The 17696-nt window shown below is 40.8% G+C and overlaps 1 protein-coding gene across 1 annotated transcript in view; it reads right to left on the reverse strand.

The window, feature by feature from the left end:
* Positions 1-430: 430 nt before the first annotated feature.
* LOC109966750 (rap1 GTPase-activating protein 1-like) overlaps positions 431-17696 on the reverse strand; it is a 35779-nt gene continuing 18513 nt past the window's right edge. Inside the window, 23 exon segments of the mRNA XM_020611861.1 lie at positions 431-2417; positions 2701-2748; positions 3034-3113; positions 3501-3612; positions 3740-3851; positions 4067-4183; positions 4346-4455; positions 5386-5463; positions 6704-6835; positions 8019-8159; positions 8265-8351; positions 8439-8510; positions 8591-8746; positions 9475-9604; positions 9731-9831; positions 10799-10882; positions 11247-11300; positions 11395-11473; positions 11934-12007; positions 12632-12868; positions 12977-13015; positions 13611-13658; positions 14685-14720. Of these exon segments, the coding sequence (XP_020467517.1) occupies positions 2740-2748; positions 3034-3113; positions 3501-3612; positions 3740-3851; positions 4067-4183; positions 4346-4455; positions 5386-5463; positions 6704-6835; positions 8019-8159; positions 8265-8351; positions 8439-8510; positions 8591-8746; positions 9475-9604; positions 9731-9831; positions 10799-10882; positions 11247-11300; positions 11395-11473; positions 11934-12007; positions 12632-12868; positions 12977-13015; positions 13611-13658; positions 14685-14720 (2088 nt within the window). The 3' untranslated portion in view covers positions 431-2417; positions 2701-2739.

A 17696-nucleotide genomic window follows, 5' to 3' on the forward strand; every position in this document is an offset into this window, starting at 1 on the left:
TCCATGTGGCACAGTTGTATAACCAGGGAAGCCTCCACATTTAGATTTCTGTAGTTTAATATATTTGTGGGCCGCCAAATCAAATCATCTCTTCTTTCATTGGGCTTTCTTTCTTAGCTCCAGACATTCATTTAGATGAAGGGAAATCAATCATCGACAGTATGTAGGCACTGTCAGTAGGCATTTTCACTATGTATTCTGAATATTGTATTTGTACACAAAAACAGAATACTAAAAATGATAATAACAATAATACAATTCAATTTTATTTGTATAATGCCAAATCACAATAAAAGTCATCTCAGGACACTTTACAATGTAAGCTCTAGACCTTACTATTATTATTATAGAGGAAAGACCCTCCCTGGAGCCGACACCTTAACATGGTGGAATGGTTTGAGTGCCTGAATGATCCCAGGAGCTAACCTGCTGCAGAGGCCGCAACGGGCCAGTGCATTGTGTTTTGGGCGGTGGCTGGGGCCAAGTGCCCAGCTGACCCAAACCTCGGACGCCAACTCGGAAAAACCCAACAACCTTCCCCCTTGAGCAGCACTTGGCGACAGAGGGGAGGAAAAACTCCCTTTAACGAAAGAAACCTCTGACAGACCCCGGCTCTTAGTGGGCGGCCTTCTACCTCGTCTGGTTGGGGTGAGTGGATAGAGAAGAGACAAAAGAAAAGCAACAAAACAACAATCAATCAAACACTGGGCAGGTTGATGTAGCTGTTGACTGCTCATCAGAACCACAGGAGGTGCTGACTCCAGCGGCAACATTTCAGTTTCCTCCACAACAACAACAGCCCAGGAAGTCTTTGTGTCTACTTCCACTGCTCCTTTATGCTCTTAGCAAGTTTCCATATGAGGACAACAGAGGATGTGCACAGCAGACTGTAAAGTTCTCAATAAATTTATTCATAACAACCAGCCATTTCATTGTGAATCCTGCTGCCTATTAACACTTTGCTTCACTATCCATACATAAACCATCAGTCTGTGATGATAAGGCAACTGAAATGATCAACAGGATGTACTGAGCTTTTCCCCTTTACAGACCAGTCTACCAAGCTTTGAAAATAATTTTATTCTACAAACTTATTCTATAAACTCTCTTAAAACAATGTTTAAATGTAAGGATTCAGGAAAAAAACAACAATAAATTATTAACCTGGCAGCCATTTCAAGGTGTTGGTCAATTCCACCTTAAATAAATGGCCTATACATTATATAATATGTACTCCAACTAAATATCTATTTACAAAATCAGCAGGTGTAGTTGGAGTTATATTTTCTCACTAGCAAATTAAAATATTCACTGTTTGATTGATTGCATTGCTGTGAAAGAGATTCTAACTGCTAAGATAAACAGAGCTTTACAGATGACAACATTATAATTTATTCCAGTCTAGGCATATGACAGGATGAATGTGATCAGCATAGAAGTACAGTATAAAAGATGTACCCTCTTCCACCCCCCACAACAAGAACCAACTCAATAAATAAAAACATATTAGAGAGAAAAGTGCAACTCGGGACACTGTGGAGACTGGACTCCAGAGCGGCAGACAAAACGAGCAAAACAGTAGAATGTCAGTCAGTGATGAACACGGTATACCCACACATTATCAGACAACACAGACAGTGCTGAAGTCTAACTGCATTATGGCACCATTTAAAAAACAAATTAAAAACATTCTGAATATATTACTTTAACCTAATACTGTCATTTCGTTATGGGCTGCAGAACATGTGAGTCAAAGAAGTGAAATGAAGTAATTCTGAAGGACAACAACACTGCATGTTGAAGTTTTAAGGCCATTTCATTTGATTTATGATACGCTGCTACTGTATATTCACTGTGGCTTTGGGTGGAGAGTTGGGTGACTGAGCAGAGTAAAACTATTACTGCAGCTACACAGTCCTTCATTTTTACACAGAAAACAAACATGTTTATTATCCTACTAGATGTTTTGTTAGAAAATACTAATCTAATATATGGTATAAAGTATAAATTTGATGTCTTTGTTGAACCAAATCCTTTTAAATTTGGCAAAAGCATCCAAGCAGAATTCCTCACTGTGTTGCTGTGAGATTCCTCTCAGGGAGCCGGCACTGTCTTCACCCTGTATAGCCAGCACACTGAGGCTATAAAGTAATATCTTTAACAAATAAATCTATTACATTTGCAGATAAAAGAAAAAAGTGGAAGGAAACAACACTGTGCAAAAGCTGGTCTGTCTTCGTGCAACATCCTCTCTGGTGTGCTCCAGGTTCCTGGCGTTGTGCTCACCTCAATGAGCAGCAGACTAGTCAGGCTCCACCTGCCTTTTCTCTTCTTTCTCATCTTCCTTTCTCATCACTTCTCATGGAACACGCCGGCACTTGGCTCATCTCCCAGAAGGATTGGGGCTTATGGGAATGCTTTGGTATTAAAACAGACATCTGGTAAAACCTCTTGTCACAGATTTAGATGTTAGAATACACTTTATTCATACAGGTAGTCAGATACTAATGACTAAAAATTATACTTTGATAATCTCTGGCAAGCATTATGAATAAAACACCTGAAACACCTGAAAAGACTATCGATGTATACCAGCAGTATTTAGTTTGGTATCATTGTATAGACCTTATAGCTGGTTCATCTGACTGTAGTTTAACTCCACAATCTGAAAGACCATGAGAGTACTGGAAAGAGTCTAACCTGAAGATGGAGATCCAGGATACAGCCAGGTGGATGGAGCTAACAGTTCTGCATACAGAGATGAACAAACAGCAATAAAAACACCAGACATCAGCAATTCAGTTCCATTCAAAAAGCAATACAGCAGCACAGGGCAGTAAAGCAGCAGCTGTACTGTTGCACAGCTTCAGCGCATCACGTATTGTGTGTATTTGGTCAGTTTTACAGAAGAGTATAAAACATTTCAATGCCAGGGTGTGCTCAGCATTAAGAGGACAAAAACATGCAGTGCAACAGAGGAAGTTCAGCCAGTAAGTAGATAAGATTTCTGCTTCCAGGCTGGAGTTGACTTACAGATGAGGACTGATGGTCCTGTGGTCGCTCCAGTTTTATACGGATGTCGGTCCCCCTTCCTCGTTCAGGTTTAGTGGGCCCTGAGGGATAGGTCAACACTGTGTTAAATCAGTCATATACATACTGTATGACCATTGCAGACTGATTTTGAAACAGGTTATGATTATCTGAGATGGATATGAGTATGCAGTGTTATGAACAATGAGATTGAAAGGTACATAAGTTGATAAGGCTGTATGTACACTCGTTATCTCTCTGCTGACAGTCAAATCAGAAACAACCCAAGGACCCATGCTTACTATGGCGCAGCATAAAGATGTAGACTTCTTTACACTTTTGTCATTTGCTTTATTCTTCCACATCCTACTTCCTTCTTTTAAGTCATTAGTGAACCTGTCCTGTAAGGTCACAGTTTGCGACAACCTGCTGGACCTGCATCTTCAAGCAATCTCTTTCCTGTCTCTCACCTGGAGAGCTACCACGACTGTTGGTACTGGTGCTGCTGATGTTGTCCTCCAGCCAGGTGGTATAGGTGAAGGAGTCTCGTTTGTGTGGTGTCCCGGCCGATGACAGACTTTCCTAAAGAATATCCAGTGTGGAGACACAACAAAACACCACATGCCTATTAGACTGAAAGTCAAACATATGATTTAAATGCAAAGGATTGTGTTGTCTGACAGGGACGTGTACTGAATGCACCACTCACCATGCCTGTGTCATAGTCCTCCGTGGCCTCGGCCTCCTCTACTACACTGGTGAAGCTGCTAGTGTTGGAGGAGGAGCGGGAGAGGTCATGACCCTCAGGGATGGATTGAGCCCTGCCACCGAGATAAGAACTACACCCTAGATGAATCACTCTCCAGTACAGCCAAACCTGATTTTATCTTATGTGTAAAACACAGTTGCTCAAGGTGCCACTGCGTCCGAGAATAACCCAGCAGTTACACAAACACAGGCACGGCAGCACAAACTGTGAATTCTATGATCAATACACTCATTTATGATGTAACTGTAACCTGTGTACCATACACACCTGTTCTTGGTGGTTGTGAGAACCTCAGGTGAACTCTGATTGGATGAGTTGTCAGATTTGGCGTCTTGAGAGACATGACCACTGTCAGGGGTCTTCTGTGTGCTTGGGGAATTCGCTCTACTGCAACATAAGACGCAAATATGATTTAACATCAAGAAAAGCCATATGTGCTTGTGTATCATCTAACAAGTAAGAGGAAGTAAATTATGAGTGTTATAAAAGTCTTTGCACAAAAAAAAAAAAAAAATACAGCAGGATTTGCCAGGAGTCTTCCTTCACCTTTTCTCCTGGACTTCTTGAATGTTTTCAATACCGATGGCACTGCTTCTCCTGGAGCTGAAAGGAGCAGACTTTTTTTTGGTTGGGCTTTTCCCCGGGATTATCAAAGACTGCCAGAGAGAACGTAAAGGCGGTGTCAGAGTTAGAGTCCAGATACTTCAAATACCTTGGGCACCTTCAAATAATATTAAGTTAATATTATATTTTTGTATTTTTTATTGTATTCAAATGGGAAAACATATCACACTGAATTATCAGGCTAAAGTGAAACACCCTTCCCTTTGAGTTGTTAGTAGAGTATGATGAAAAAGAGTTAGAATATGCATTTGGCAGCTTAATGTCAAGCCCCAGTGCCCATCTTTCAGCCAGAGCAGAGCACACTGAGGCCAGAGATGAAAGATGGATTTAAAGGCTCCAGGGTCTGCCGCTCAATATGCTTTCTCAGCGAGAGCTTTGTTCATTCAGTCTCCATTTTTAAGCTCTCAAAATAAGAACTTGAAAAAGCCTTTTATCCAATGTGGCTTCAAAGAGCAATAGGAGAATTGATTTTTTTTTTATAATTCTTTTGTAAGACGGTCACTGGCTCATGAATATTCATATTTTTTAATCTCAAAAAATTAAGCATACTGGAATTAAAATAGGCAGAAAAAACTGCAGAAGGTGCTGAAGAAAACATATTATAGAGAAGGAAGTCAAGGATGGTGCCTTTATATACAGTATGAACATCTTATCTCTTATAATTATAAAAATTACAATAATCTGATAGCTTTTATATGGTAGTGTAAGTAAAATCCCAAAGACTGTAATGTTCAAACAAATTAATGTGAACATGTGGAGAAAATTATTTAAGTCTGCTTTTGTTCTGTCACTGATATTTTATGACCGGTCTGTGATTCACAATGCATCATATGTTGAATACACATTATAATACTGCAATTTATTGAGAAAAGTGTGTAGTCATGATGTGGTGGAGCCATGCAAGCAAAAAATACACAAGAAAAGATGAGTAGTGAGTAGAGAAGTTAGAATTAGACATGAACCTCTTCTATTGTTCCTATCCCTATGGCACTGCCTCGACGTCCAGATTTACTGGGACTTTTTCCTGGGACAAGCAATGACTGAGCCACACAGGAAGAGAGAGAGAAACAGAGAGAGAGAGAGAGATGGACAGAGAAAGAAAGAGAGAGATGATGATAAAAGAAAGGGGGGGTAAAGGAGAGGAGAGAAAATGAGATACAAATATATATGAATTTCCATGCATGTTGTTCAAACAAAATATAAGGTACACAGTAACTGTAAATTACAAGGAGAGGCATTTTGGCTCCATGGGTGCAACACAGACAGCTGAATGGGAGAAAGAAATGATGAACCAGTTATGTGAGTCTGTCCCTGGGAGAGAAGAGATGAACAAGAGATAAAAACAGCAAAGGAGGACACGGAGCATGTTAGACAATCGGTTTCACATCAAGACAGGGCCATGGACAAACTCCACGCTTCAGCTGTATTCTTTGATATAGCGTGCTGGTAAATAATTTTAGGTTAGTTATTTCTAAAAGCAGATATTGCAATAAATGTAACAGAAAAATGTATACAGTACTGAGGTGGCTGTTTTCATATACAAAGATCTAGTTCAGGGATTAACACAGAAAAAAGGACAATAAAATGTGAAAGTCCATAAAAATCTGAGAATAACTAATAAAATACAGTACATATTTGATAAACAACCATACAGTATGCATCGCAACTGTTAAGTAACTGGCTCAGGTTTAAGTTTCATGTTTTACCTTCAGCTGTAATTTGTGTAACATCTGGTATTATCATAAAAATTACAGTAAATGCTGTTAATTGAAGGCACAAGGTTTTCATATTATGAAATATTCATTTGTTAGTAATTACAGTTACAAACACTGTGTGATCCCCACAAAAGCTTTGGCTGACATGCACACACACACACACACACACACAAGCAGGACTCACGCCACAGTTATTAAAATTCAAGTGAGCACTTTTGATAAATGCAGCTGCGTGGTGGACTTAAATAATGAGAACACAAGTAAAAACAGCAAATGTAAGAAACAGCTCTAATCCAGGGGAGAAATTCACCTTCAGTCCTACACATCTTCAAATCTATGAGTGTTCAGTTACTCCATATTGTGGTGGCAGAAAATATCGACAGTTGCAGTGTAAGAGCCGAGTTTAATGGTCCACTGGACCAAATGTGCAGCCCTTCCCTGTGACATGTTAGTGCAGAAGGCAAATGAAAGAAGTGGGGACATGAACCCTAGTTGACTTTCTGGGGGAGGCAGAGGAAGCAAGGCTCGCCTCACTAAAGACTAGGTGGAGTGGGACTGTACTTACTATCCTTGGGAATTTGGGGCTGACTGTGGGGCTGTGGTTAAAGCTTCCGCTCAGGCTAGTGGACAGTGAGTGTTGCTTCTTGAATGTAAGACCCATGGCATCCATAGACTGGCTCCTGCTGCGGATCACCCTCTACGGAGATAGACGAGGAGGAGATACATTCAGATGGCGCTAATCCTTGTGACCCATCAGCATTGCTGTATGGCATTACAGGCCGAAGGGAGTCTCAGGGCTTTCCCTGAACACTGGCCACTACAGGCAGAGAGCGCTAGCCTGATGCTAATCCCAACAGACAAGTAAACAGAAGAAAACCCTTGGTGCCCAGAGAGTGATTCAGATGAGTCATTATGTTTAGATGGGGGTAAGAGAAGAAAGAGGAGGTGGAAGGGCCAAGTGTCTCTCAGATGTCTGACCACACCGAGTTTAAATACAGCAGGGAGAAGTTTAAAACCCCAATACACCTCTCTGAAGACATGAGTGGGTAGGTGAAGGCATCTGATGGTGAAAAAAAAATCAGGTCCCGTTCATAAAGCCCATGACAGCAGGTGGAAGCATCATATAAATAAGTGATCAGTGATCAAGCACTGGAGCATGCAGGGACCACAGCCGTGCAAAACAGCATGGAAGCAAGAGGAAGAAAAGCTGGGAAGCAGAACAGAGCAGCAGAGACATTGCAGGAGACTGATAGATCCCTTACAGCCCACAGCTTACACACAGACAGGAATAATCTGGAAAGACTGGAAGAAACATTTGACTCTAATCTGAGAGCCGGTACAGAAATCGGTTACTGATATTAGATCCTAGTCATAAACTGTTTCTGTGCAGATAGTTTGATAACTCTCCTGCTACAGTTTGGATGAGAGGATCAACATCATTCTCAGATGTATGTGCTACATTAAGCTACAGCCAGTGGGTTATCTTAGCTTAGCATAAAGACAGGAAATATGGGTGACCAGCTATTGTGGTTCTGTCCAAAGGCAACAAAACCTGCCAACCAGCTGCTCAGTAATTGACCCATTATATCTTGTTTAATCCACACAAACACTGAGGTGTAAAACAATATTTCGGGGTTATATGACTTGCCATGTCCAAAGAAATAAAGTTTTTATGTTTAAAGTCTTTATGCTAAGCTAAGATAACTGGCTGGACACAAGCGTATTTCCAAAAGTGTTTAATCATTTCTGTCTGAGTGTTAGCACAAGTATAGAATTTAAATCTTCACAAAAGACCTTGTTTCTCAAGCCTGTTCCTTTCATTTGCATGAAGTGAAGCTTTCGGTTTGAAGCCCAGCCTCTGCTGCTGTCTCTCTAGTTACCTTGAAGGACTCAAAGAAACTTCCTCCTCCTCCACTCCCATTTTCCAGTCTCTCGTCCTCTCCTCCAATGCCCATCATGGCTTGACTGTTCACATGGATCTCCTCATACAGGGTCTCTAACAAAGCAGACCGTGTTCGCTCCTTCCACACACACACACATACACATAGATACATATACAAAGAAGGAAATGAAACAAAGGGAAGCAAAAATAACAGGAATGTCTGAAATGTTTTTCCACAACACACCTCTAATCTGGCAAATTTATCAGCTTTGTAGCAGGCATACTCTGCATTGATGAGTTTAGTAAAAAGGAATTCATGGAATTCAGGGCCCTGGGAAGAGAGGAGCACAGAGACAAGGTAAACTATAAGATGACGAAGAGGGGGAATGTGCAGTAGGTAAGTTATCCTTTCTCTTACTTTTTTAAAAACAGCAGGGTTTGGGAGAGCCGGGCCAAAAAAGGGGACATCATCCCGTGCAGTCACTGACACCTAACAATAAATAGATGAAGTTTAATCACCATTTATCAGAGGAAACACAATAAAGGAGTGGAAGAGAAGGAGCAGGTCACCTTGTAGAGAACATTGTCAGAGCAGGGGTTGACCACCTGGACCACAGCGTAAGCATGGAGAAAGTTTGAGGCGATCATGTCTGGCACAAAAGGAGTGTTTTCCTCTTGGAATACAATGGCCACGATATCATTCCCTATGTGCCTCTTTCTCTGCAACTGAAAAACAAAAGTCACACAGCAACTTCATAATTAAATTTCAAAATGAACATAAAATACTGTATGGTTCTCTCAAGACAGCAAAGGCAGACTGAAAATATGTTTGTGCTAAGTACAAATGGAAAAATAATAACTATATTTCTGTTTCATAAATCAAACTGAATACTAAATTGCTTTACATATTGTACAATAGGCAATTTTTTTTTTATAGCAGGTAGACTGTAGAAATTATGGATACATGTATTAACCCTTCATTCTTCCTTCTCCTTCTCTCACTGCAGAAACCATGGCAACTTGTAAAACACCACCAGGGGGCGCTGTTTCCCCTGACGACAGCCTAACACAGCACTGACTGGCTCAAAGAAGCCACTACTGCTGGGGAACCTGAACACATTGCCTTCTACAAGTAAGTGTTTCTTTACACCACGATCGCAAATGGTGTGTGAGCTGGTGCTAATTAATCAGTGTTTGTGTGAATATGTGAGACAGAAGAAGACTTGGAGACTCGGAGAAGAGGAGGCTGCCTGATCAGTGGAGTGCTGCATCTCAGCTTTAAATCACTAAGGCAAATCTTTAAAGTGATTTATGTTTCCTCCATATGCATTTTTCTCAAACACGTGGTTGTTTGGTGCAACAGGGAAGAACATGCAAATAATGGAACCTGTCTGACTGTTGGCTGTGAACCATGAAAGGTGTGCATGTGTTTGTCTGGTGTTGTGTTACAGTACCTGCTGGGTGTCCCCCTCTGTGTAAGGCAGCTTTGTGGACACATGGAACATGACTTCTTTGCTGCCATAGTTGCAGTAGACAGATTCTGTGCCAGTCTGCCCATGGATCACATCTAACCCCCCACGAAAGCTGTAAGCACACAGAACCAGGTCTAACAGGAAGCTTTCAACCATCACATTATTAGAGTATATTATTATATACTCTACCATACGTATTGTTATATATAGTGACTGTGAACTACAATTATGTCCTTACCCTTTAAAATTGTGCAATTCTATTTTCTCTCCTAGAAACTCCAAGAATTCTACAAAGGCAGGACTCTCCTCATTGTTGCCAAACAGCTCTTCCTCTGAAGTCTGTAGCCATTAAAAAAAAGATGTCCTGATCATTAAGGCTGGGAGGACAAAATTATTTCAGCAGCTCTGGGTCAAACACTGTGAGGATGGTTTGTACGGTAGACTGTGTGGTGCATGTTGCACTGCTAGGGTCCAATAATAATGCCACTTATGTCTGTGTTACAAATGAAAACAATGTTTGAGAAGCTTAATGAAAAGTAATCGGAAGGTGGGATTTGCTTGCTAGAGTACCAGCAATGTCACGAGTGTTGTATGTAAGGTGAGATTTTACTGCAACAGGTCATTAGGGTCCTTCTTTGGAAGCAGGGAAGTGTATCCATTGTGTGTTTGGCACACCTATTCCAAAACACACTGCATTGCATTTGAGACAACAGGGGTGGCTTCAGTTACAGAAAGGGTTGTAGTGATGTGAACACAAAAGCCCGCTTCAACACAAACACATGCCTGAGAAGTAGTCTTTTGCTTCATGAGCATTTGTGTTTTCTTTGCAGTCTTCAGTATGCCTACTTAACCATCATGCCTTTCTCCTCAAGGCACTCCTGATGATGTGCAAAGGGAGCTCACAAGCCTTGTGAGATGACCCTTGGCTCACTTACAGTGTATTTAAACAGCAAACTTTAAGAGATCAACTGTGCAGATCTCTACACACTGAGGTCTCCTTTCAAATGGACAAGTGCCCTCAGCAAAGCATTCAATAGCTCCTCTGCCCCCACATACTGTAGTAAACAAGAGGGCTGTGATTGCCTCAGAAAATGAGAGGGTGTTGAAGACTGCCACTGCGGCTGGGCTGCACTGAAAGCCATAATTAAGACTAAGGAGGACTGAACATAGCTTCCCTGAGGAAAACAGAAATGACAGTGAATTGTACATGCTCATTGTTGCTGGGCTGAATAAAATGAATATGCACTTAACCACCTCTACCCAGACTGAAAATGTACCTTTTCTTTTGGTTTACATTATAGCTCACCTGTCCAAACTTTTGATAGATGACCCCAAACTTGAAATTGTTATTTATCACATGTTCATCAAAAGTGACAATAAGTCTTGAAGCCTGTAAATAAATACAGATATAACAAGAAATCATAAAGGATATGTCCACAGGTTTCCAAGTCTGGTGCCCATATGAACACTGAAACAAACTTTACTTGGTGAAATCATTCTGGCTGGTAGGAGATTTTTTTTGTTAATATGTTTTCATTGTAGGAGATGGGGACTGAAGCAAATATCAGTTTTTTATTAGTCAGCTTTGGACAAATTAAACTTTAAAATGTACAGTGCTGTTACTCTTTTTGTTTGCCCAGACAGTGTTTCCTATGGGCACCAGACCGTTTTAAGACAGATATGAAAACTAGTGACCCTATCCTGGAAAGGGCACATACAGTGGCGGCAGCTATGCAAACCAAACCAGGTCTTACTTTTGGATAAAGGACAGGGAAAAAGCGGTCCACGTTGACTTCTTCACACACAAGCTATGATTAAAACAAAGAGGGAATCCATGTCAGAATGTAATTAGACACTGACACAACAGACACATGTCTGCATGATAAAAACACTTTTCCTCACCTTGGCCATTTGCACCACATTGGGAAACTCTGTCAGACAGGAAATGGGGATCACATCATGGTAGGTTTTCAGTTTGGTCCTGGTCAAGTCATAAAACAATCAGTGCAGTCTGAACGCCATATAATGTGATGTAACATTTCTGACATCCTGTCAGATGAGAAGGAGATGATCCGGGATGAACCATCATCAAACTTCGCCTCTCTTTACTTTTCCCTCCATCCCCACCCACTCGCTGGTCTAAATAGTCCATCTGTTCCTCTGTCGTGGAAATAACAGTGCTGTTGATGCTCTCTCTACCTTTATGACTCTTTTGATAACACCTGCGCTGGGAGGATGTTTATCCAGTCAATACTAGGCATCTCAGGAGCAGAAAAAATATCGAATTATCCTGCATCTATTTTTCATGAAAGAGGTCGCATTTTGTTTACACCTACACATTCATCTCTTCTGCACTGCAGTGCACAGTTCAGGTTTAAAGGTTTGTTTCCCCCTGTAAATTAAGCATCATTACTGCACCATGTCTGCATAATGAGCGTTACCTGAGCATTAGGCGGAGATGTTCCTGGTCGCCAATCACATCCAGTCAATACCCATATCTTCCCAATGTGAGTACCTTTTCTTCTGCTGCTGCTCAAATCAGATCAGGCAGATCAAATTTGTTCATAGTATGTGTGTGCAAGAGCAGGTGGCAAACCCGAATGCATCTTCATCAGCAGCAGTGCATAAGATGCCACACAGTGAGGCTGATCACGGTTAACGGTTTACTAAGCTTGGATTTGCTTATTGCTTATTCATTTCATTAGCAATGAGCAAAAAATAAAGTTGATAATGAAATATTCTATGAGAGTAATGAGATTCATTACCAGGGAAGCTTCTCTATTGAGAGTATTCATGGTTATGACCTCAGTAATATCATTGTGAAAGTAGAATTCAGATAGGAAGAAGATCAAGGAAAGTGACTGATGAAACAGCTTTGGAGATACAGCAGCTGCATTCAGTTTTGATAAAAATACAGTATGCGCCGGCACTTACTTTAAAGATCATTATGTAACAAGAAATAACCGTGTTTTGTTTTTTGGCAGCTCCACCAATGCCTCCCACTTTTTCCTCTCTTAACACTTTGTCTGTTCATATGGCTGTCCTGGTTTGTCTTTATCTTAACATTTATATTTAGATAAAAAGTCATCTTCGAGCTAGATGACAGTAAAAATGATCACTTAATAAAAATAAACTGTACATTATGGCAAAGGGATCTCTCTCTGTGGTGCACAAAGTGGCTAACCTTGCTGAGGAAGTGTTTCCGGTAGAGCATGGCTGTTGTGTTACATTCCAGCTTGGTACGGGTGTTTGGGGATGGAGGCTGCAGCTGCTCTCTATCCACGTTGTCACTCAGCTCATGGTTGGTCCCCTCAATCCAGTAGCCCCCAAACTGCGGCAGTAAGATAAGAGGAAAGGGGCTAGTTCTGCCCAATACCTGTCACAAAATGCAAAATAACAAAGGGCTCATACACAGAATGATATTCCAGTGTAGGCATTTCAGCAGCACAGCAGAAGATAAGATCAGTTTCAGATCTCATCTTACCTCATGGACACTTGGGTATGGAATATAGTCCTCCTCAGTCTAATAAAGGAGAGAAAACCACTTAGTTTGCTCATCAAAAAAATAAACCATGTTGGCCAACTCTCTAGTTCCAAAGGATACTGTTTCAGCATAATTGCATAACTGTTATGCAATGAAAATCAGCTCAGCAACTACATAGGAATCAGTTATAATCAGTATTTGATCAGTTGTGACTTGATCAAAGCATTGCCTGATGTATTTATATCCTTCCATTGCTAACATGATCATATCCTGTCAAAAGCTTCGTTACTAACATTTTGGGATTCAAGGCAGCAGAACATAACTAAATCTGGATTGCTAATTTCCTATGTCAATGCACACATTTTCTATTTTTTATGTTCAGTGTTCTTATCTTTATTTATTATTTTTACTCTTTAGCATTATCTTTTATTACCTGTTCCCTACAATCACACTAAAGCTTCCGTACCGGCGTCAAATTCATTATATGTTCAAACATACTTGACCATTAAAGATGAGTCTGAGTTTAAACTAAACAATACATGAATAATACTGTGCTACTGTGTGTTCAAGTAATGAACAGAAGGTATGACCGCATCATGGGAATAATCCAATGTCTCTACTTGGACAGTTGTACCTTGAGTGGGGGAGGAAAGGTGTATCTCTGCTCATCCATCCTGTTTCCCTGTGAGAGGAGAGGTCGTGATAAGAAAACCAGAGAGACAGAGACAGAAGTTATCAACACAGCAGCTGGTTTTGCATTTGAAAAACATGCACACAAATACATCATTAAGCAGTGTAATGACTAAATGCACAACTACAACAGCCTCATTACATAACAGTACAGTTTTCCCAAGAGTTGTGCAGAAAGCAACAAGGCGAAGTCAGACAGTGACAGATGGAAAGATGCAGAAAGAGATACGTTACATACAGACAGAGCGTGGGCACCAAGAGACAATTAAAGGAAGCGAAAGAGAAGGCATCTGGGAGTCACTAAAGCAATTCTGTTAGCACATAGAAGAAGTGCAGTAATAAGACCCGGGGGATTAAAAGGAAGTGACACTCCTACACTCAAGCACCCACTGGGCCTGAGGTGTGTATGTGTTTATGCGTGAAAGCGAGCAATGCAGTGATACTAAATCAGGGCTAGGTGATAGTGCCTGGCATCAGGAAGATGATGCATCATATCGATATATTATCTGATTATGAAAAAAGCCCAGTAATGCCAACACACACATTTAGGTGGGAAATACAGTGCACTGCATCGAGGTCACTGAAAACTATTACGACTGTAACTGATTTCATATTTTGTAAGCAGTGTGCACTCCATCACTGATGCACTGATTGCTAACATGCATGCACACAAGCATTCAAGTTCTATTAAGCTCTATCATCACACTCAGCCTGTTGTGTTTGGGACTACATGAGCAAAACAAACATTCTTCCAAAGCCTCCAGAAACCAGGAGACCTTTCTTTAGTTTTGAATCAGGATAATATGTTTTAGCTAGTGTTACAGCCAGAATGGTACCAGAGACACACACATAATTCTCTGACAACTGTCTTCTGGATCCTCCAGGCTTAATGTCCTCCTTGTGTACAGGAAGAAAGGTACTGAGGACCAGGAGAGGAGAATTAGGAAGCGACACACTGACTGGTTAGTTGTTTGGTGAGTATAGCTTAAAGAACTGAGGCAAAATACAAGGATCTTACCTGCATCTTTTCAATCATTTCAAATAAATCTGTGGCCTGCAGAGAGGAGAGCGAGATGCATTTCTTTTGAGTTCATTTGTTCTACAGGGGTGAGTCTGATGACTGTAGTTCAGCTTTGAGCAGCACTCTCTCCATTGCCAGGACACATTTTAAACCCTTGCGCTTTGTTGATGATGGATTTATGTTCTCATTGTTTAGTGACCTACAGGCCACACTGCTCTATACATGACATTTGTACAATCACACTATTGTTTGTTTTCTTTTGTTCTGAACTTATTAAATCCATTATGAAGAGAAGGCCTGAAGTATTAATTTGTCTCTGCCATAAACTTGGCTTGCACATTTGATGGCCAGAAGGCATTATTATTACAACAAATAAAAAAATTTATAAGTCATTTGTGCTATGCATGAACAACATTTTGCTCTTCATGGTGAGATTACATTATGTTTGAAATGTCCCACAACTCAGAGCTGTTCAAGAAGTTAACGTGGTAAATTGGACATTTTCTGTCAGCTCTTCCCATGAACTGCAACACTGCCAAAGCTCAAGCTTATATTTATTTTAATATACATTTTACCTGAGTGTAGCATGTGATACCCTCCCTTGTGGTTCTTCACATTATTACAGAGCCATGTGTCACCAACCAGCTTTTCTGAATCAAACAGCTGTTTAATTCTTTAGAGTCCAACCACAGCTGCCGAGGTTCTGTCCCTTAAAATTTCACATGCAAATCTTGTTTGCATCTATTGACTGTAGCGACTCTAGCTAGTGCAGAAAATGCTGAACTACAACAGCCCATGAAAGGTAAGGAGTAGTCAAGTGGAAGGCTGAAAGGCATAGCCAATAAAGCCTGAAGTACAGTACGGTTTGTGTACAGAGCGATTGTGCATTAGTTTTCAGTGTGAGTATGAGTCCTCCACCATGTGCAAACAATAGTCTGCCACAAACCCTGAAAGTAAATAATGTCAGCTTCTACAATATTAATCACAGGCCAGAATAAGAGGAGCTGCACATTATCTTTAGACTTTAACAACAGCTGCATTAGTAATAAAACCTTATGTCCCTGCCCACAAAAACATGGGTATGCCTGACCACATTTTATAATGTTGTTTTTATTTTACAATAATGAAAACATCTGACCTTAGAACTTAAAATGCTTCCCTACAAACATACACGTTGGTTCAGCTCATCAGGTCAATAAACAACCACTATCACCTGTCAGGTTTTTCATTTCCACCTCTAACCTTCATGTCTGAGTCGCTGCTAAAAATGCTGCCAAATTCCCTTCCTGTTTTGCCATTTAGTGATGACTTCCATCCAGCATGTTCTAAAGCAAAGCTACTTACATGGTTGGGTTTCCTCCAGTGGACCTTTGTGACCACTGCAGCATCGATGTAGTCATTGTGGTTTTTAGCCATTTTTAACAACTCCTGTCCTGCAGCTTCAAAACATGTCTCGCCTTGACTGGCTTCAACGGGTTGGGATTAAACTCTCTCGCTGACTGCTGTGACTTTGTCAGATGGTAGACAGTTGACTGTGTCCCACTCATTTGACATCTGAGGCAAAGCTGCACCACTGCTAACAGCAACCATGACTGTGAAAGTGTTGGATCACACAAAGTTGGAAACAAGCTTCACAGGCGCTCCCACTGGGTGCTCTACATAAGACTACCAGCAAGTGTATTCCTCAGTCAGCTGTTGTTGCTTGAAGTTTAGAGAAGTAATCCTCTGACTGAAAGTAGAGGGACCTTGTCATCTGCTGATCCTTCTCTGCCTTTCTTAGTTGTAGTGCAGGAGGAAATCCAAACAGCATATCGTCTGCTTCAGTCTTATCTAACCGTATTATGACTTTGGCTGACAGGTAACCAGAGGTGGAGTCTTACTTCTCTGCTCTCAACAGTCTCCTGTTGACATGGGAACTGCACTGTATGGTCGGTCCTAAATATAGGGCTAAATGACATCCAAAACTAGGAGGTCATCAGCTATGAACAAAACTAAAGTAGAAAATAAGGAGAAATAAAAGAAAAGAAAAACTATTTTGAAGAACTGACCAGTGAAAGAGGTGTGAGAATCTATAGGGAGCTGGGCTAGCATACAGTGCAGGTGTCAGAGCTGAGACCTTTCAGTATGAGAGCTAATAGGGTCGTCATGTTGATAATGAAAGGCCTCAGCTGCAACTCTGTGCATCCTCATAGAGCTCATTAAAACTTTGAGAACATCTGATAGACCCAGGGCCTTATTTAGTTATTTTTCTTTGAAGTGCAGTGAAGTATGTCTGGTTCTTAGTTTAGCATTTTGTATCCAGCTAATTTAGGCCTGTTTTTGATTTCACTTGCAAACCAAATTTATGGAGGGCTATAAGAACTGACCCTGATTGATGCAGCTCCTGGAAAGAGCAATCTGTCATTCATCTGCTGGGTTTATGGTTTGACCGAGGAACGTGTCTGCATTAGGAACCTTACCCCAGTATTTAGGGTTTATACGTATACCTCAGGTTTATGACAGGTAGCCATACAGAGTGTGTGTGTGTGTGTGTGTGTGTGTACAAAGTCATTAATCATGCTTTAATCAAGGCTTTAATCATGTTAGACATTGTGTAACCCATATTACCAGTATCTCAGAACTGTCTTATAAAATGTGTCATTTTTTAAATTAGCCTGTGACGAGGACCTGTGCAGAGATGTCTGAAAATGGTGACATACAGTATTTCATGTCTGTTTGTGTTACTTCTCTTAGAAATATGCACCACTATGACATAGCAGCGACATAGCAGTGCAGTTTTGGCAATGACCAGAGGACCGGGTGGGGTTAACTGCAGATTGACCTGGTTTTCACAAGGCTCTTGATACACTCTTCTGAGTCTTGCCCTACTAAACCCTTATTATAGTACAGAATCTCATATTGCCACGCTGTCCTTCAGTATTCTGATCAGAGAGCCTGGATTTCACATCCAAAGGGGTCGCCTAAAATGGGCTTACAGAGGTCAGATATTGGATATAACTGTATTTTCAC

Source organism: Monopterus albus, unplaced genomic scaffold, assembly GCF_001952655.1.
Source record: "Monopterus albus unplaced genomic scaffold, M_albus_1.0 scaffold118.1, whole genome shotgun sequence".
In the NCBI taxonomy this organism is placed as follows: domain Eukaryota; kingdom Metazoa; phylum Chordata; class Actinopteri; order Synbranchiformes; family Synbranchidae; genus Monopterus; species Monopterus albus.